The sequence below is a fragment of the Pristiophorus japonicus genome, chromosome 9 (assembly GCF_044704955.1).
Source record: "Pristiophorus japonicus isolate sPriJap1 chromosome 9, sPriJap1.hap1, whole genome shotgun sequence".
NCBI classification, from domain to species: domain Eukaryota; kingdom Metazoa; phylum Chordata; class Chondrichthyes; family Pristiophoridae; genus Pristiophorus; species Pristiophorus japonicus.
The window spans coordinates 210,544,013-210,564,540 of record NC_091985.1 but is presented as its reverse complement, the minus strand read 5'-3'; the positions used below and the strand labels follow the sequence as shown (position 1 = coordinate 210,564,540).

Below are 20,528 nucleotides of genomic sequence, written 5' to 3'. Positions count from 1 at the left end.
CCCCACGTACAATCCCAGGGTTAGAAGCCCTACATACAGTCCCAGGGTTAAAATCCCCATGTACAGTCCCAGGGTTAAAATCCCCACGTACAGTCCCAGGGTTAGAATCCTCATGTACAGTCCCAGCGTTAGAATCTCCATGTACAGTCCCAGGGTTAGAATCCTCAGATACAGTCGCAGGGTTAGAATATCCATGTACAGTCCCAGGGTTGGAAACCCCGTGTATAGTCCCAGGATTAGAATCCCCATGTACAGCCCCAGGGTTGGAATCCTGGGACTGTACGCAGACATAAAAAAAGAAGCCTTGAATCTTAGTTGGGAAAGCAATCATAGAAACATGATTCAGTTTCTATACTAATATATTTGAAATCAAATCCAATGAATTGTTGCAAGTAACATATTCCTTTCATGCCGAGTGGGAAACAATTGATGTCTGGGATGTGCAGAGTGTTCGCGCCTGGTTACACAGCGTGTCTCATGGCTCTCCACTACAATTGCACTTCTTTCAGTTCAGAGTCTTATTTACAAATCCAACTGACTGGATGGACCTCGCTGTTTAAACCCCATCACAGAAATATCATCACTTGATGTTCATTTATGCTAAACCTTAATAAAACATTGGTTAGACCTTAGCTTGAGTATTGTGTTCAACTCTGGGCTTCAAACTTTAGGAATAATGCCAAGCTTTTAGAGAGGGTGCAGAATGAATGGTGCCAGGGATAAGAACATAAGAAATAGGAACAGGAGTAGGCCAAACAGCCCCTCGAGCCTGCTCTGCCATTCAATAAGATCATAGCTGATCTGATTATGGACTCAGCTGCACTTTCCTGCCCGCTCCCCATAACCCCTTATCCCCTTATCGTTTAAGAAACTGTCTATTTCTGTCTTAAATTTATTCAATATCCCAGCTTCCACAGCTCTCTGAGGCAGCAAATTCCACAGATTTACAACCCTCAGAGAATAAATTTCTCCTCATCTCTGTTTTAAATGGGCGGCCCCTTATTCTAAGATCATGCTCTCTAGTTCTATTCTTCCCCCATCAGTGGAAACATTCTCTCTGCATCCATCTTATCAAGCCCCCTCATAATCTTATACGTTTCAATAAGATCACCTCTCATTCTTCTGAATTCCAATGAGTAGAGGCCCAACCTACTCAATCTTACCTCATAAGTCAACCCCTTCATCTCCGGAATCAACCTAGTGAACCTTCCCTGAACTGCCTCCAAAGCAAGGAGTGGATCAGGAACTTCAGTTATGTGTAGAGACTGGAGAATGTTTCCTCCGGAGAGCAGAAAAGGATAAAAGGAGATTTGATAGAGATGTACAAAAAGAGTAAATATGGAGAAAGTGTTTCCAGTGGCAGAAGGGTAGGTAACCAGAGGAGTCAGACTTCAGATGATTGGCAAAAGAACCGGAGGTGAGATGTGGAATCATTTGTTACACAGTGACTAGTTGTGACTTGGAATTCTCTGCCTGAAAGGGTGGTGGAAGCAGATTCAATAGTAACTTAAAAATAATACTTGAAGGGAAAAATATACTGTGCTATGGGTAAAGAGCAGAGGATTGAGACTCACTGAATAGTTCTACCAAAAGGCTGGCACAGACACGATGGGCTGAATGGCCTCCTTCTGTGCTGTACCACTCTCCGGAAATGGTGGATGGTCTTACACAGAGTGTTCTGCGCGGTGGAATACGCCCTATTTCCATCATCAGGGGGGCAGCACACGGAAAGGGCTGATCCCGGAGAGCGCCTTCCTGCGCGGAGCGGCTCCCTGAGACTGTCCGGAGTGAGCGCAGCCTCAGCAACACCGTGTGCAGGTCTCAGATCCTGAGTCAGAGCCGCAGGGCCTGGCAGACAAGTGGCCAGGGCTGCGGCACCAGGAAACCCTGGGGGCAGCACCTCCCCCACACAAGGAAAACAAAAACTTGCATTTATACAGAAGGCCCAGCAATTCCAGGCCGCACTGTGTTGGGATGGGCGCTGGATGTCGAAGTCACTCCCTGGCCTCCTGTGTAGGTCTGTTTGTTGCATCAGTTTGAGCTGCAGTGGGGATGGAGGAGAAGCTGCTGGGTTTAACCCCCAGTACTTCTCTGCCCAATAGGATCAACAATTTACCATGTGGTCCTGTCGGGGGAGGTAGGTTCCCTTCCCTGAAGGACATCAGTGACCAGTTGGATTTTTATGACATCCAGCAGCTTTCATAGTGACATTTCTCCAGTGCCAGCCTTACAAATGACCAGATTCATTGAGCTCAATTTCACAACCTGTCTTTATGATTTGGTAGGTTCTCTCTCACCTTCCATTTCCTGTTTGAAATTGATTTTACAGGGTGTCCAAAGGGGAGGATTTGCAGACGGGAATCTCAAACCAAATGTCACGTCAAGATCTCACGGAGTTACTCGATACATCAGGACCGAAATATGATCGGCCTTTGAACATGGAAGCTAAACGCACAGTGGGAAGAAATGGTACACATGCTCTGTGTGTGGACAAGGCTTCAGCCTATCGTCCAACCTGGAGAGACACAAGCGCAGTTACACTGGGGAGAGGCCATTCACCTGCTCCCTGTGTGGACAGGGTTTCACTCGGTCATCCGATCTGCTGACACACCAGTGACTTCACACTGGCGAGAGACCATTTACCTGCTCAGTGTATGGAAAGGGATTCACTCGGTCATACCATCTTGTAACTCACCAGCGAATTCACACTGGGGAGAGGCCATTCACCTGCTCCGTGTGTGGCAAGGGATTCGCTCAATCATTCGAATAGCTGACACACCAACGAGTTCACACTGGGGAGAGACCGTTCACCTGCTCTGAGTGTGCGAAGGGTTTCACAAAGTCATCCACCCTGCTGAAACACCAGTGAGTTCATATTGGGGAGAGGCCGTTCACCTGCTCTGAATGTGGCAAGGGAGTCACTCAGTCATCCCACCTACTGAGACACCAGAGAGCTCACAAGTTACTGCAAGGTTTGGATTCTGCTGTTGTTGCTGCTGTTAATCACATCCTGGATTGAATCGTGTTCATTCTGACTGTTGGAGTTTGTTTCTGCTGGTGTTAATAATCTTTTAACTGAGCTGGAGTTTAATATTTTGATATTTCAAATAACACAGTTTGTCAATATTTAATGTCTCCAAGATAAGAGGAGACTAATTGATTTCCTGTTACTGACTGCTACATTTTGGGGCCTTTTCTCCTTTCTAACTCTACATTATTTCAGTTTTCATACCTTTGGTTACTCTCATGGACAAGTCCCAGCTCCCCATACCTTCCAGCGTGCCTCTCCTAGCCTTGGGATGCAGCGATGGTATCGGTAACATGCCCAGGATCACGAAACACAAAACCCAGTCTGTTAATCACTTTCAGCTACTAGACTTTGCGTGTGACCCACAGCATCTCACTCACCTTCAATGTGTCAATAGAGCATCCCGCCTGCAAACCTCATCTTGAATTTAAATCCACTCAGCAAATGTATTTAACAAAATATAAACAAGTAAATACATAATGGTCCAATAATCCAACTTTATATTCAAAGCAAGAAGTCTGTTATCTAACTCCTCGAGTGGACAAAATAAATATCCCAAATGTAAGAGCTCCTCGAATCCTTCAATACCTTTCAAATCATGACCAGTTCCTCCTTATTCTAGAATTCCCCATCCCTGTGGGAGTCGATATTGATCAAAAACTGCTAATTGGAAATTTCTAACATTTTTTCTCTTTCCGGTGTTTAAAGCTGACCAGTTTCTTCTCTGAGAATCTCCAAAGAGACTCTTTGATTTAAACACAGATCTCCCCTCTCTTTTATCTGGGATGAGAGTTACTGGGAATTTGAATACCTGACCACTCAAAAGGGCCTGTCAGTCAAATGCAGACTGAACCAATCACACAGCTTGGTGTCAGTGTGAACTATTACTCTCTCCAGCCTGTAACCGATGAAACTTGTAACACTGAGGCTGAAATTCCACTTCAGTGCACCGGGGGTGCAGGCAGTGCTGGGCACAGAGGGAGCAGCAAACCGGTTCAGAGTGGGCACGCTAGCTTTGCCCTTTCCCGGGGTTTTCCCAAGCATGTGCTGGGGCCCAGTGAGCTTTCACTGCTCTCAGGTTTTTCTGTGCGTGTCCTCACTGGCCCTGGAATTCCCACACATTGCCAGCTCTCTGTGCCTTCAAACACTGGAATAAAGCCGAGTCCTGCAGGCACACAGTCACCAGGAGGAGTTTCTAACTGTCTAGACCGAACTTTTGGGGATTAATACCACTTTTGGGCCAGATGTGGTCCTGTTTCCTGTTCCCTTGGTTTAAATCTTTATTCTTTTTGGTTTGGTTTCACTTTCAATGATGGGCCTCCCACTAAAAGCACTTTGTCTGATCTGCCTTTGGGAATTAGCAGATCCATGCTATCACTGACATGCCAATCGATTCCACAGAATCAGCTAGTTAGAAACTCTAATCAGATCAGGGGAAAGGACAGGGTTTGTCTGTTATTGACTGCAATGTAAGCTTAAACCAGAGTGAGTAATAGAATAGATTAGATTATAATGTGAGATGCTTACACCTACAATTGTGAAACTATAAGAAATAATATAATTAACAGTAGGCAGATTCGTTTAAGGATATTGAGAACATTGCTGAAGAAAAGTATCTGCTGGGATCCAGGGAATATGTTCAAGTTCCAGCAGTCTTTTCCTTGCTTCCTGCCAAAACCCAGCAGAGAAGACAAAGAAGAGTTTGGTGCCAGAGGTGGATCACTACAGGGTATAAAAGTGAAGGGAGACTGATGTAAGCGGGCAGTTGGGACTGGAGACTCCGGAGATCAAGCTCAGGGTGCCCAGTGTTCCATCCAGCGGGCTGACCTCATGTCAGTTACTGTGGACACGTGGAACTTGCATGTTTACTCTGATTGATGGATCAGTATAAGGTACGGCATTGGGCAGAGAATCTGCTCATCTTATACTTCTCAATAAGGTATTTAAGTTGCTGACACTGGACTCAAGAACCTGGTAATTAATAAGACAAGGCATTAGCTAGAATCTTCATCATCATCATAGGTAGTCCCTCGGAATCGAGGAGGACTTGCTTCCACTCCCAAAGTGAATTCTTTTATGGCTGAACAGCCCGATACGAGAGCCACAGACCCTGTTACAGGTGGGACAGACATTCGTCGAGCGAAGCTGTCAGTGGGGCTGGTTTGCCATGCGCTCCTTCCGCTGCCTGCACTTGGCCTCTTCATGTTCTTTGAGTTGAGACTCGAAGAGCTCAACGCCCGCCCAGATGGACTTTCTCCACCTCAGGCGATCTGCGGCCAGGTTCTCCCAGCTGTCAGTGGTAATGTCACACTTTACCAGGGAGGCTTTGAGGGTTTCCTTATAATGTTTCCGCTGTCCTCCTTTGGCTCATTTACCATGAAGGAGCTCCACATAAAGCATTTGCTTAGGGAGGCTCATATCTGGCATGCATACTATGTGGCCTGCCCAGCGAAGCTTACACCTCTTTACTCTACTCCTTTTACATTTTTACTATTAAATCTACTTTTCCGACCATTGTCTTCTCCCAAAATATATCACCTCATGTTTCTCTGCATTAAATTTCATCTGACATCTACATTTACTAATCTGTGTATTCACACAGAAGTCACACAGTCATCTTCACAGTTGGCCATAGTCCCAGTTTTGGTGTCATCTGGAGATTTTGATCGTGTGCCCCATATACCCAAACCCAGATCATATCTCTATATTGAGAAGGGCAATGCTCCCAACACCGATCCTGGGGACACCACTATTTACATCCATCCAGTCTGAACATCCATTAACCACTACCCTCTCTTTTCTGCCCTTTACACAATTACCTATCCACCCTGTCCCACTCCCTTTAATACTATATGCCTTCATTTGATTAACAAGCCTCCTGTTCAGCACCTTATCAAACACCTTTTGACAATCCATCTGCACAATATCCACTGCATTTCCTTTCTCACTGCACTGTGTTATTTCCTGAAATAATTCCTGCTGTCTGTCCTGAACAAATCCATTTCACTACTAAATGTTGCAATGTTTGCTCCACACCACTGGGTTTCATCTGTTTAAAACCACAACTGAAAGGTCCTCAAAGTGGCCCCGTGGCAAACTCCAGGAGAGGGAGGAAATGAGCGTCTGTAAATGAAGGAGACTGGTGAGGCAGCGTCTGTAAATGGAGAATTGTTGACTGGTTAGAGAGCGCCTGGAAATGGTGACTGGTGAAGGAGCGTCTATAAATGAAGGAAAAATGGAGACAAGTCAGGGAGTGTCTATAAATGGAGGCGAAATGATGCCTGGTCAGGGCGTGTCTGTAAATGAAGGAGGAATGGTGACTGGTCAGGGAGCGTCTGTAAATGAAGAAGAAATGGGGACTGGTCAGGGAGCATCTGTAAATGAAGGAAGAATGGGGACTGGTTCTGGAGTGTCTAAATGAAGGAAAAATCGTGACTGGACAGGGGGTGTCTGTAAATGAAGGAGAAATAAGTGACTGGGTTCAGTTGGACACTCACTGGTTCCTCTCTCTCTCGACCCTCTCATATGCAATATTTGTGGAGGATTTTTACTAAATCTGATTTTAAAAAAATGATAAATGATACAGAAAATAACTGATTTCACATTTTATGTAACATAGTTCTCTAAAGTGATGGTTCAAATGAACTTCAAATAAGTGTAAAGTGAGTTCAGTCTATGACACCAACAAGCCATGGACACAAAGAGAACAGGCTTGGTGTTTGATATGGTAGAAGGTGAACTAGATGAGAACTGAAATAACCTAGAGTAAGAAAAGTCCGGGAACAGTCGGTAGCAGCACATCAATTCGTCTCATATTGTGGTGAAATCAAATATTCCAAACACTGTGTTTGAAACAAATATGATTCGTCAATATTTAAAGAAAATGAAAAAAAAAAATATTTATTTTAAATATTGATGAAGAATATTAGTGTCCAGCCAATTGTAGGGGTTTATTATCAGCAGAAACAAACTCTTAACTGCCACAATGAACATGGTTGAGTGCTTAATGCAATCACAGTAAATCCTGTTCCATTCAATGGCGAGGTGATTACCCAGCATTCCCGGCGGGGAAGAATGTGCCGCACCCAGACTACAGGAGGCCAGTGCGCAGGCGCGTGACCCGCCTGGGTTTGGAGCATGCGCGGTGCGGTGTTCGGTGCACAGACAGAGGCCGCAGACGAACAGCTGCGCGGAGCCGATTCTTCAGCGGGTAGGAAACGGCGGGGCGCGGGGGAGTAACTCACCCGCGGGTGGGCTCCATCAACAACTGGTGTAGGCCGCAAGTCCCGAATGAGAACCTGCAGCTCCCGCGTTTGCAGCTCCGGGGGAGTTTCCCAGTCACAGGCTCAGGTTAACGGCAGCCATCTTTGTAAAGAAAGGCTGAGGGTTTGTGCGCAGTCACCTTCATCCATCGAACGGTACAGCGCATGCGCGACCATCTTTGCGAAGGAACAATGAGTAGGCGGGGCTTCAGGGTCCCAGTGACAGGAGGGATCATCAGACTCACTGATTTAATTCTCATTCTGCACACGGGGGCTTTCTCAGCATCTCTCCTGAAGGCGCTGGTAAGTGCTGGGTACAGCCCACAGAATTGTAACGGAAGGGCCCAGATTTAGATCCCCTTGCAGAAAGAAAGAAAGACTTGCATTTATATAGCGCCTTCCATGACCACTGGATGTCTCAAAGCAGTTTACAGCCAACGAAGTACTTTTGAAGTGTAGTTACCGTTGTAATGTAGGAAATGCGGCAACCTATTTGCACACAGCAAACTCCCACAAACTGTCATCATCATCACAGGCAGTCCCTCTAATCGAGGATGACTTACTTCCACGTCAAAAAGTTCACAGGTGTTTCAATGAAGGACCTAAAATTCCAGGTCCTGAACTATATGGAAGATGCCTGTGCGTGGATTTTTTTTAATGTGTGGTGACCGTTGCACACCAGTTACCACACGGGCTTGACAGAGCTAGGTCTTGGTCCAGTGCCAAGGATTAAAAGACGACTGGAGACCAGCTCTGCTGCACAGACCTAGTGTGCACACATATTGCAGTGTTGGCTGGCCCATGCTGCCCCTGGGCCTACGCCTCTCCTGGGCCTCCAACTCGTGCCTCTCCTGGGCCCCGATCACATCCCTCTACAATCTCTCGCCGCTCCTTCGTCCCAACCTCCCCGTTCCTGCTCCAATCGCTGACCTGGATCTTGGTGATGTCCATCTTCACTGCCGTTGCTCTCCTGCTCCAGCATGTGCTGCTCCCTGGAGTGATATGCCGCTACGCTGCTCCTTCCATTCCCCGGCCTGCTCCGATGGTGCTCACAGGTCGGGGACCGCTCAGCCTGCTGGGCCAGGCCGCCACGTTGCTCCTTCTGCTCCCCGCCATGCTGCTCCTTCCACTCCCTGGCCTGCTCCTCCACAAACTGTAGTGTGATAATGACCAGATAATCTGTTTTTAGTGATGTTGATTGAGGGATCTATATTGGCCAGGATACTGGGGATAACTCTACTGCTCTTCTTCAAAATATTGCCTGGGACTTTTATGTCCACCTGAGAGGGCAGACGGGTTTAACGTCTCATCTGAAAGACAGCACCTTACTCCAGTACAGCACTGAGGGAGTGCTGTACTGTCAGAGGTATCATCTTTCAGATGAGATGTTAAACTGAGACCCTGTCTGCTCTCTCAGGTAGATTTAAATGATCCAAAGGCCCTATTTCAAAGAAGAGCAGTTACCTCGGCATCCTGGCCAATATACATCCCTCAATCAACATCACTAAAAACAGATTATCTGGTCATTATCACATTGCTGTTTGTGGGAGATTGCTGTGTGCAAATTGGCTGCCGTATTTCCTACATTTACATAGGAAATACAACAGCTGCCCTTTCACCTCCTCCCTTCCCACTGTCCAGGGCCCCAAACACTCCTTCCAGGTGAAACAGTGATTTACTTGTACTGCTTTAAATTTAGTATACTGTATTCATTGCTCACAAAATGGTCTTCTCTACATTGGAGAGACTAAACGCACATTGGGTGATTGCATTGCGGAACACCTCCGTTCAGTCAAAAGCGAGATTCTGAGTTTTGAATTGCTTGGCATTTTAATTCTCCAGACCACTCCCTCTCTGTCCTCGGCCTCCTACACTGTTCCAAGTGTAGCTCAACATAAGCTCAAGAAACAGCATTTCAACTTTCGATTAGGCACTTTACAGCCTTCCGGATTCAACATTGATTTTAACAATTTCACACCACATCCGCTCCCGTTTTTTAGTACAGCAGCTGTTGGTAATGATTCAGCTATTGCCATTTCATCATCATCCTCATCATCATAGGCAGTCCCTCGGATTCGAGGAAGACTTGCTTCCACTCTTAAAATGAGTTCTTAGGTGGGTCTGAACAGTCCAATACGAGAACCACAGTCCCTGTCACAGGTGGGACAGATAATCGTTGAGGAAAGGGGTGGGTGGGACTGGTTTGCCGCATGCTCCTTCCACTGCTTGTGCTTAATTTCTGCATGCTCTCGGTGGTGAGACTCGAGGTGCTCAGCATCCTCCTGGATGCACTTCCTTCACTTAGGGTGATCTTTGGCCAGGGATTCCCAGGTGTCATTGGGGATATTGCAATTTTTCAGGGAGGCTTTGAGGGTGTCCTTGTTATGTTTCCTCTGCCCACCTTTGGCTCGTTTGCCGTGAAGGAGTTCTGAGTAGAGCGCTTGCTTTGGGAGTCTCGTGTCTGGCATGCGAACAATGTGGCCTGCCTAGCGGAGCTGATCAAATGTGGTCAGTGTTTCAATGCTGGGGATGTTGGCCTAGTCGAGGACGCTAACATTGGTTCGTCTGTCCTCCCAGGATCTTGCGGAGACATTGTTGGTGGTATTTCTTCAGCGTCTTGAGGTGTCTACTGTACATAGTCCATGTCTCTAAGCCATACAGGAGGGCGGGTATTACTGCAGCCCTGTAGACCATGAACTTGGTGTCAGATTTAAGGGCCTGGTCTTCGAACACTCTTCCTCAGTCGGCCGAAGGCTGCACTGGCGCACTGGAGGCGATGTTGAATCTCCACATCAATGTCTGCTCTTTATTGCCATTTACACCTTGTCCAGACACATTTTTTGTTTCTTTACTTGTCCCATAATCATCTCCTTTTGCCTTGCAGCATCATCCCTTTTGTCATTTAATCTCTGCTGCCTCCCACCCTAACACAGAACTTCCCTTTTGTTCTTTCCTCCCCTCCCCTCTTTCTCTGCCTCTGCACTTACTTAAAACCTGTTACATTTCTAATTTTTGCCAGTCCTGATGAAAAGTCATTAACCTGAAAGTCATTAACTCTGTTTCCTTCTCCGCAGATGCTGGCTGAGTATTTCCAGTAATTTTTGTTTTATTTCAGGTTTCCAGCATCTGCAGTATTTTTCTTTTGTACAAGTGTAGAACTGAACCCAGCAGAGTCAGCACCTTCAGGGGAGGAGAGGGAGGGGAACCAGTGAGTGTAGAACTGAACCCAGCCAGAGTCAGCACCATCAGGGGAGGAGAGGGAGAGGAACCAGTGAGTGCAGAACTGAACCCAGCCAGAGTCAGTGTCTTCAGGGGAGGGAGAGAGCGAGGAACCAGTGAGTGTAGAACTGAACCCAACCAGAGTCAGCACCATCAGGGGAAGAGAGGGAGGGGAACCAGTGAGTGTAGAACTGAACCCAGCCAGAGTCAGCACCTTCAGGGGAGGAGAGGGAGGGGAACCAGTGAGTGTAGAACTGAACCCAGCCACAGTTAGCACCTTCAGAGGAGGGAGAAAAAGTGACTGAAAGGAAATATGTTGGAGATGGTGCGATGTGTTTGGATTTCAACACAGGGAGGAGGGACAATGTGTGGGATAGGGATTTACAGCTTTGAGGCAACAGGAGAGAAAAGAATGTTCCAGACAAACTAGAATTGTCTGTTCTGACTTTCTGTATTGTACTTAGTGATGAGTTTTGTAAATTCTCTTACAGGGTATTAGAGGAGGAAGATTGACAGATGGGAAACACAAAGCAAACATCATGTCAGGATCTCACAGTGTTACTCGATTCATCAGGACCTGAATAGTATCACCTTTGAATGTGGAAGGAGAAACGTTTGTCTGTTCTATCTGTGGGAAAAGATTTCAAATGTTATTGTAACTGCAAAAGCACCGAGACACACACACCCGAGTGAGACTGATCCAGTGCACTGACTGTGGAAAGAGCTTTAACCAGTTACACAGCCTGAAAAAACATTGCACTGTGCACAGCGGGGAGAAACTGTACACGTTTTCTGCATGTGGATGAGGCTTCAACTGACCATCCAACCTGGAGAGACACAAGGACACCCACACCACGGAGAAACCGTGGGAATGTGGAGACTGTGGGAAGGGATTCAATTATCCATCACAGCTGGAAATTCATCATCGCAGTCACACTGGGGAGAGGCCGTTCACCTGCTCTGAGTGTGGGATGGGATTCACTCGATCATCCCACCTGCTGAGACACCAGCGAGTTCACACCGGGGAGAGACCGTTCACCTGCTCCGTGTGTGGGAAGGGATTCACTCATTCATCTGATCTGCTGTCACACCAGCGAGTTCACACGAGGGAGAGGCCATTCACCTGCTCCAAGTGTGGGAAGGGATTCACTCAGTCATCCAGCCTGCTGACACACCAGCGAGTTCACACCGGGGAGAGGCCATTCACCTGCTCTGACTGTGGAAAGGGATTCACTCAGTCATCCAATCTGCTGACACACCAGCGAGTTCACACGAGGGAGAGGCCATTCACCTGCTCCGTGTGTGGGAAGGGATTCACTCAGTACTGTTCCTTGCTTAAACACCAGCGAGTTCACACTGGGGAGAGACCGTTCACCTGCTCTGAGTGTGGGAAGCGATTCACTCAGTCATACACCCTGCTGAGACACCAGCGAGTTCACAAGTGACTGCAGGGGTTGGATTCTGCTGTTATTGTTGCTCTTAATCACATCCAGGATTGAACCATGTTAGTTCTGACAGTTGGGAATTGCTTCTGCTGATGTTACTAATTCCTATAATTGGGCTGGAGTTTAATATTCTGGATATATGTCAAATAAATCAGCTTTGTAGATTTAGATTTTTGTCTTTCCCACCTGAGTGTTTAGCATCATCTGGCTGGAGCTCAGAGAGGACAATCTGGGGGAGGATCGTACGGTGGGAACAGAACTTCAGCCTGGACACAGTCCCACAGGGCCACACTGAGAGGGGAAAACGGCACTTTGGTCTTTCTCATTTCTCATCACTGACAGCAAAGTCACCGTGTGGGTTAATCTTGAGGTGTGTCCCAGCCACTCTCTTCCATGGTTTAGAGCTCCTGGGCACAGAACAGAAGGCTCCTTTACAACTGCGTTTAGAGTCAGGAAGAACATGCTGGGAACATGCTGTCAAATCAGAGATTGGTGTAAAACTGCGATCTCTTCCTGACTGAAAGTGAAACGGCAGGTTTCCGTTTCCAGACTAAAGTTTACTCTCCATGAATATTTAATGCATTTGTGTGACAGTCCTGAGTCCACCAGTTTAAGGTAGACATCAACTAATTTAACATAAAGCCGTTTAAAATAAATTGGTTAAGTCTGCATTAAAATAGCAGATGGAGGAGTTCACAGGAGCCTGTTAACTGCTGGTGCAATTATACAACAGGCAGTTGATCTCCAGATAAAGAAGGACCTGCAACGTGTTTCCCAGAATTCCCTGTTTTATTGATGTGTGCGTGTTAGACACCAGGATAACTAAAAATACACAAGCTGGAACATCCATGGGGGTGTGATCCCGACAGTTACTCTGCGATCACTCTTGCTGCAGAACTCCACCACTGACCCGGCTGAAGGTTGTCGGCTCAGGGAGTGGGGCATCCAAGAGTGGACTGTAAGAAAGCTGGGTTTTAGTCGATCAGATTTAATATGAAACAGTAACCATAAAAATAAAGTCTTGCTTTGTTTTATATAGATGTATGTTTAACATTAGTGGACTTTGTATTGAAGACCTGGGGTCGAATGAATTATTAGCTTGTAATCACCTTAGACACATGTCATACTCGCCTCAAGATTAACCCGCACGGCGACTTTGCTATCGGTGCAGAGAGATGAGAAAGACCAAAGTGCCATTCGGCCCTCTCAGTGTGGCCCTGAAGGACTGTGTCTAGGCTGAAGTTCTGTTCCCACCATACGATCCAACCCCCAGATTGTTCTTTGAGCTTCAGCCAAATGATGCTAAAAACTCGGGTGGGAAAGACAAAAATCTACAACGGTGTGTTTAAAACAAAGCTGATTTATTTGCCATCGGGGGGCAATAGGTCAGTCTATGAGGAATATGAGGAGGAGCGGTGTGAGATCGTGGCGGATGAGTGACGAATGTTTGTGGTGGAGGAGTAGTGAGAGATCGTGGAGGAGGAGCGATAAATGTTTGTGGTGGAGGAGCGTTGAGAGATCATAGCGGAAGTGCGATGAATGTTTGTGGCAGAGGAGCAGTGAGAGACTGTGGCAGAGGAGCAGCGAATGTTTGTGGTGGAGGAGCGGCGAGAGATCATGGTGGAGGTGCGGCACATGTTTGTGGCAGAGGAGCGGCGAGAGATCATGGCGGAGGAATGGTGAGAGATCGTGGTGGAGGTGCAACTGTAAGATTCCAAAATTCATGGAAACCCCCCAGTGTTTGGACTCACTGAAAAGGAAATTTGATTTGGGCCTATTAAACAGAAAGTTTGGGATCCTAAAATGCATATGGAAGAAATCTACGAGTTTTAACCAAGTTTGGGATTTTAAAAGGCATGTTTGGGCCTGTGGGGAAAAGCTGCAGTGACAGAGGGGTGGGATTTAGAATTTGGGTATTGTATCTAATCAGTTTGTCTGGGGGAGCTGTTTAACCATTAGTCAGGCTCCCAGAAAACATTAGCATTTAAACAATCGACCACGGAAGAAACATTATCCACTCCACCCACAGGACCCAAATATCACATACATATTCCAACACCTTTTTCAACATGCATAGAAATATCTGGCTCAGCCCAGACTTCCCGAAGTCAAAACAGTGCTATCACAATGGTCATGAGTTCATCAGCTCATAAATAAGGGGTATCACAATCCCAAACTCTATCAACGCCAGATTAAAACATTTAATCACGTTTCAGTTAGCTAGCCCACCAAAACTTATACAAAGAAGACCACTTAAAATCAATTGGGCAGCAAAACTCAAACAAAAGAAACATTAGATTTAGTGTGAAGATTAAGCAGCCTCTCAGAGTATAATTGAGGGCCTATCGTACCTCTGACCATCACAGGAAAACTTTTCTGACCAAGCACTTCAGACCAACAAGATCAAAATCGAGAGCACACGGCGACAAACCACAGGAAGAAACATCGTAACATCGGAGAAAAGAATGTCAAAAAACAATCAGTGGAACATCAATACCAACTGACTTTGTGCCTAGACTATCCAGCGGGTAAAAATTACCTAAAGAACTTAAAACCCTATTGCTAACAAAGGAAATTGGGTACTCACCAGAGATAAATCCAAACCGCGTCTAACCGCACCAGCGGACTCACCCCAACTGGTTTCAATACACAGCAGAGGTCTTCTAACACGTCTGGAGTACGTCCGGCTATAACCAAAGAACCGTGAAACAGCCCTAGCTGTCAAAGGAAGGATCCGGTGAGTATGAATCCCTGGAGCCCTAGAATTTGACCTAGTTAGAGAGTAAGTGGGAGGTGGGAAGTATTTCTGTTGTGTTTATTACCTGTAATAAAGTATTCCCCATTGTTTAGAACCTTTTTGTAAGATTTTACAGTTTTATTGGAGTGTATTTGTGTTATTTGCTTTCTTGAATAAAACCCAAACCTTCTTTGTACAAAACAGTTGTCTGCTGCACTTTATCACACCCAGATTAATAAATCCAAGCTCAAGAACAAGGGTGTGGGAGCGACTCACAACCGCCCTGGTCAGGAAGGCAAGCTGACAGACCCACCACCCCCTTCAGAATGGTGAGCCAGGTAGGAGCTTGGTCAAAAGGGTGTGATGGCAGTAGACACTGTTTTTGAGGAAAGCAGCAAAATGGAAGAGAGGATTTCCCCTTAAATATTCAAGAAAGTCACCATAACAAAGGAATGGGTACGTTGAGCATCCTGTGGACGCTGCAGCCTAATGGACTGAGAGTAAGGACCATAAGCGCTCTGTGGAGAAAGCAATATGGTTAGTCTGCCTACAGCGACAGGTCCCGCAATTGGACAAGAAAGTCAAGTTGCTGGAGGCAGACCTCAGGGAGTCCGAGGAACACTCGAGTGCCAGAGCTATAATGGGGGAGAAATTATTTGAGGAGTTAGGCAAGCAAAAGCAAGAGAAACTACAGATGGTGGAAACACAAAGAAACCGCCAGGATTACCTTCAGTGCCAGGTCACTGAAGCGAAGGGTCAAGAACTGGTGTTGCGGAAGAAAACGCCCACCTCACCAGGATAATTCAAGAGCAGGAGGAGAGGTTGAGAGACCTCCAGGCGGCTTACAAAGTAGCAAGCACTAGGGGGTTTGAGTCGGGAGATCACGGCCCCTGCCAGCAACAAATAAATAGTCTGAACCTTGCTCTGTCCAAGGCTAAAGGTATGGTATGCCTAATAAGCCAGGGTGCGGCCCAGATAGACCTGGAAGAGCAGGGGGAAACCGTTCGGTCGCTACCTGTGGCGCCGGGGTTGGACCCGGCTTGGCAACAGGAGAGGTGAACGATTTGTGAGGCGGGTAGGGATTGCGAACCACCACCACCTGTGGCGCCGGGTTTTGGCTTGGTTTGGCAGCAGGGAGAGGTGGGCTAGCCAATGCGAGAAGGGCCGGGACCAGGACCGATGTGCCAGGTCCAGCAGCAAAAGTTTGGCCCACCCAATGGTGGTGGGGACCAGGGGCCCCTCGAAAGTCACTTTGTGGTTCCCCACAGCACCCAACAGCTTAGGGCTATGGTAAGCCATCTGGGTAAGCTCACTCACAAAGGGGACCCTTTGGTCCACTTCATGGATGTGGAACAGGCGGGGGGGATAAACGGTTGCGACGACTCCGAAATGGCAAAAATGTTCCTATTCTCCCTAGACAGTAGAGTATACCAGTCTCTCTCTGTGGAAAGCAAGAGAGGGCAGAGTACATACGCTGCAGTCAAGGAAGAAGTCTTGGATGTTATGGGCCTAAATGATGGGAGTCTCTTCTCCCGAGTGGAGAAGACGATGCAACAGGCAGGGAAAGCCTCACAAGCTTTCATCGATGAGAGTGCCTGTAGTGGGATCCTCGCGGGGATCACTTGACCCGGGATGAGAGGGCTCACTGGTTCCGGAGCTTGGTGGCAAACAGTTTGCCACGGGTGAAGGCCAAAGCTGAGCTGTGGTTCGATCCTAAGGATCCTAACGCCACCGAGGAGTCAGTGATTAGGCAACTAACCCTGGCTTTTTGGAGCGGCCGATGGACAGAGGAGAACCCACCCAAGGGGAGGATACATGAGTTAAGGCCCCACCAAGCAAAGAGGGAATGGCACCAGGAAGGGGGTATCTCTTCCGACACCAAGCGTAACTGCTTTGGGTGCGTGAAAAGTGGGCATTGGAGAAAGGATTGTAAGAACCCTTGGAAGGATAACGTAGCTAAGGAACCCCCAGCACCTGCACAAAAACCCAGACCCAGAGCGCAGAGCTCTCCCTCTTCCTTCGAGGAGTTCGTGGCCACGCCCCAGTCCGTATTGGGTGGCCCAAGGTAGGAGGGAAACCCCATCCGCCCTGCCATATCCCGACCCGTGACTAGAACTGGCGCTGCCTGTGTACCTGTGTCCCCTAGCATACGATGCACACAAGAGACCGTGCGTTAAGATGGAGGTGGAGAAGGTGACGGGGACCTATCGGCTAGATACTGGAGCTTCAAGCACCATTGTACACGCAGATAACCCAGCCACCTCACCTCTATCTAACGGGGTCCCGTACAGTCTAGTGGGTCTCACAGGGAACAAACAGGGAACAAACACTACCATTGGGGGCAGTGAACCGTCCTCGGGACAGGGATCCTCAGCCAGCAGCCTCTGACTGTGGAAAGCCCACAGGAGACGTTACAGACTCACAGACTGTACAGATGGGGGCGGTGAATTGTATTACTGGAGGGGCTATCCCACCAATTGTTTAGGACTCAGACGCACCCCCAGTAGAATAGCCCTAAGAAGGACTCCCCATACATCACGGCCAAAGACACCATGGTCACCAGCACCCCAGTTTCAATGGTTCAGCCCCGGGAGGGTTGCAGCCCATAAAAGAATGCCCAAGGTCAAGGATCATTTTAGAGATAAGGATCCCCAGCCTGCAGCCTTCAATGGTAAGGGACACACAGGAGAGGTAGCAGTGGGCCAAGAGAATGACAAGAGTCCCCAGCCTGCGGCCTCAGTCTATGCGGAACCCACAGGGCAGGACATAGACTCAGCAACTACACAGAAGGGTAGTGTGCTGTAGTATAGGAAGGGCCATTCCCCCTATCATCTGGGACTCGGGGAAACCCCCAGTTACATTAAGAAGAACTCTCCGGGTCCTGCGGTACAGACCACCTTACACTCAGGCGTACAAGCTGCCCAGAGGCCGCACAAGGCAAAGGCCAAACAGGAATTAACCTGGCCACCCGGAGACCGGTGGCGGTGTACATAGCTTTTCCAGGATTGTTCTTTTAGTTTAAGTTTTAGTATTTTGGTTGGAATTTTTAAAATTTTTAAGTTTTAAATTGGATTGTAGAATTGAATCACCTTTGCCAAGCCAGAGAACTGTTTTTCTCAAGGGCAAGGCTACCTATTTTGTATTCCTACAGGGAAGGAACCGAATGATGAAAGGGGGCTTGCTCCTGCTCGCCCTAATGGGGGCGAGTACGGGTCACAAAGGTGACATCAAGGAATCTCTTATCTTAAACCTGACAGAAGTACACTTACCTGTATGGTGCCCGAAGGAGACAGAGCAGCTATACCAGGCCCTACTCCGAGAAATGTTCAGGAAATTTTACAAATTAGATTTTGGCAACGTAAACAAAGCAGATTTATACACACTATATGCTGGGAACACTATGGGCACGGGGAGACAAAGAAGGGGAACCTGGAACAACATTTTCACTGCATATAATACAGGATCCTCTGTGATATGGAACTGCAAATGCAAATAAATGGTCTAAAAAACGAACTACGGAAGATCCTAAGGGAAGAGAACATAATGATAGGCTCAGTGCTACACGAGGACCAGGCAATGACGGTCCATTTAAAGGAGATTATTACTGAGCTGGAAAGACACGCAAAAACAGTAAATGCACTTATACGGGAGGACAGGAATGCCTCGGATCAGGCTGCCAGGAATGAGGTGTGTGTGCTGTATGGGACATGGTTGCTGGGCGAGGACAGCAGCAACCTGGAAGATCTAAAGCAAGGCCAAGTCCCCGCTTGGATCAGCAACAAGTATCTCGCAGCCCTCCACCAGTTTAGTAATTCGCTAATCCCATGTCAGCTCCGTCTAGTTTCTGAAACCTACCCTGTCCCAGTAGATTGTGGGCGGTCCAACCATACCATCATGGGGAAAGTTGTAAGGATGCCGGTTATGGGTGGGACAGCCTGACCTGCGCCGCTGTACATGGTGGAGAATATTGGGATCATTCAAGGAGGGGCACATGTTTGTTTCACAGTGGTCCCACCCTATGTCATAAAGTGGGAGCACGCTATGACATGTACTGACCTCTCCGGGTGCCGGAGCCGGGGTGCACACGTAATACTGAACACCCCAGCACTTGAACGCCTACTCCAGACCACAATGCGGGTTTAAAGCTGCGGCGCACAGCCTATCAACTGTACCATGGAGGTAATGGCACAAGACTGTGTTCCTCCACAGGTAGCATACATAGGGGGTGGGACGTATTGTGTCACCACAAGTGCGCCCCACTACCAACATGGACAACACATTTGGTGTTCGGTGAGTGAAAGCAGTTTTTGTTTTAAACCCGAGGCGGAAGTTCAAGTGGCCCAAGAACGGATTGTTCCCATTCCTGACCCTCCACTATTCACCTTACTGTAAATAACAATTTCACAAATTTACAAGATTACGTTGCACATTTTAGATATGAAATCTCTCCTCTACCCGAACATCTTATCGCCCTACTGAAAGCTGTAGAAGTATCACAGAAACATTTCTATACTCTAGAACAAAAACCAGTTGAGATAGGGGGCGAAATTTCGGATCTCACCGTTCCACACTGGTGGGATATTGTCAGAAATATAGAGGTCCCTCCCTAGATCAGAATAGCTTCCCACGTTTTAGTTATCTGCCAGCTTGTGATTATTTTTTATTTATGGTGTACTACCTGCAAGGTGAGGGGCAGAAGTCATCGATCCCAGCACCAGAGGGTGCTGGACGAGCCCTAGCTGAACTTATGGATTGTATCAGGGAGGGAAACACAAAATATGATAGAATACTGCAGAAAAAAATCGCAGTCACCTGGTGAGGTCTGGTTTAGATTCCAGCTGCTGTAAAAACACAGAGGTCAAGTGTTGTAAAAAGTTTGTACTATGTGTGTTTTTACTATGTATTTTTTGTGAAACTGGAGTAATGGAGGGGCGTTGGACCCCCCCTCTATACTGTAATGTAATTGGAATGACTGAATTTACCTGTAAATAGCAATACATTGCAAAGGGGAATGTATGTTTGGGTTTAGCTAGGTAAATGTCAGGGGAAGGTTTTAGCTCTCGGGTTCCAAGAATTTTGTTCACTTAGGATGACACTCTGTGACGAAGAGTCTCAAATGGGGAAATGTAAGATTCCAAAATTCATGGAACAGGGGTATCACAATCCCAAACTCTATCAACGCCAGATTAAAACATTTAATCACGTTTCAGTTAGCGAGCCCACCAAAACTTATACAAAGAAGACCACTTAAAATCAATTGGGCAGCAAAACTCAAACAAAAGAAACATTAGATTTAGTGCGAAGATTAAGCAGCCTCTCAGAGTATAATTGAGGGCCTATCGTACCAGGAGACCTACTCTATTCTGACCATCACAGGAAAACTTTTCTGACCAAGCACTTCGGAACAACAAGATCAAAATCGAGAGCATGCGGCAAGAAACCACAGTAAGACACATTGGAGTGACATCGGAGAAAAGAACGCCAATACCAACTGACTTTGTACCTAGACTATCCAGCGGGTAAAAATTACCTAAAGAACTTAAAACCCTATTGCTAACAACGGAAATTGGGTACTCACCAGAGATAAATCCAAACTGCGCCTAACCGCACCAGCAGACTCACCCCAACTGGTTTCAATACGCAGCAGAGGTCTTCTAACATGTCTGGGGTACAGCAAGGCAAACCGGCTATAACCAAAGAACCGTGAAACAGCCCTAGCTGTCAAAGGAAGGATCTGGTGAGCATGAATCCCTGGAGCCCTAGAGTTTGACCTAGTTAGAGAGTAAGTGGGAGGTTTTTCTGTTGTGTTTATTACCTGTAATAAAGTATTCCCCATT

At 47.1% G+C, this 20,528-nt stretch overlaps 1 protein-coding gene across 1 annotated transcript in view; it reads left to right on the top strand.

Moving 5' to 3' along the window:
- LOC139273605 (zinc finger protein 850-like) overlaps positions 1-20,528 on the top strand; it is a 160,907-nt gene that overhangs the window by 16,953 nt on the left and 123,426 nt on the right. The window contains exon 2 of the mRNA XM_070890563.1: positions 11,389-11,895. Within this exon, the coding sequence (XP_070746664.1) occupies positions 11,389-11,895 (507 nt within the window). The remainder of the gene's footprint in view (positions 1-11,388; positions 11,896-20,528) is intronic.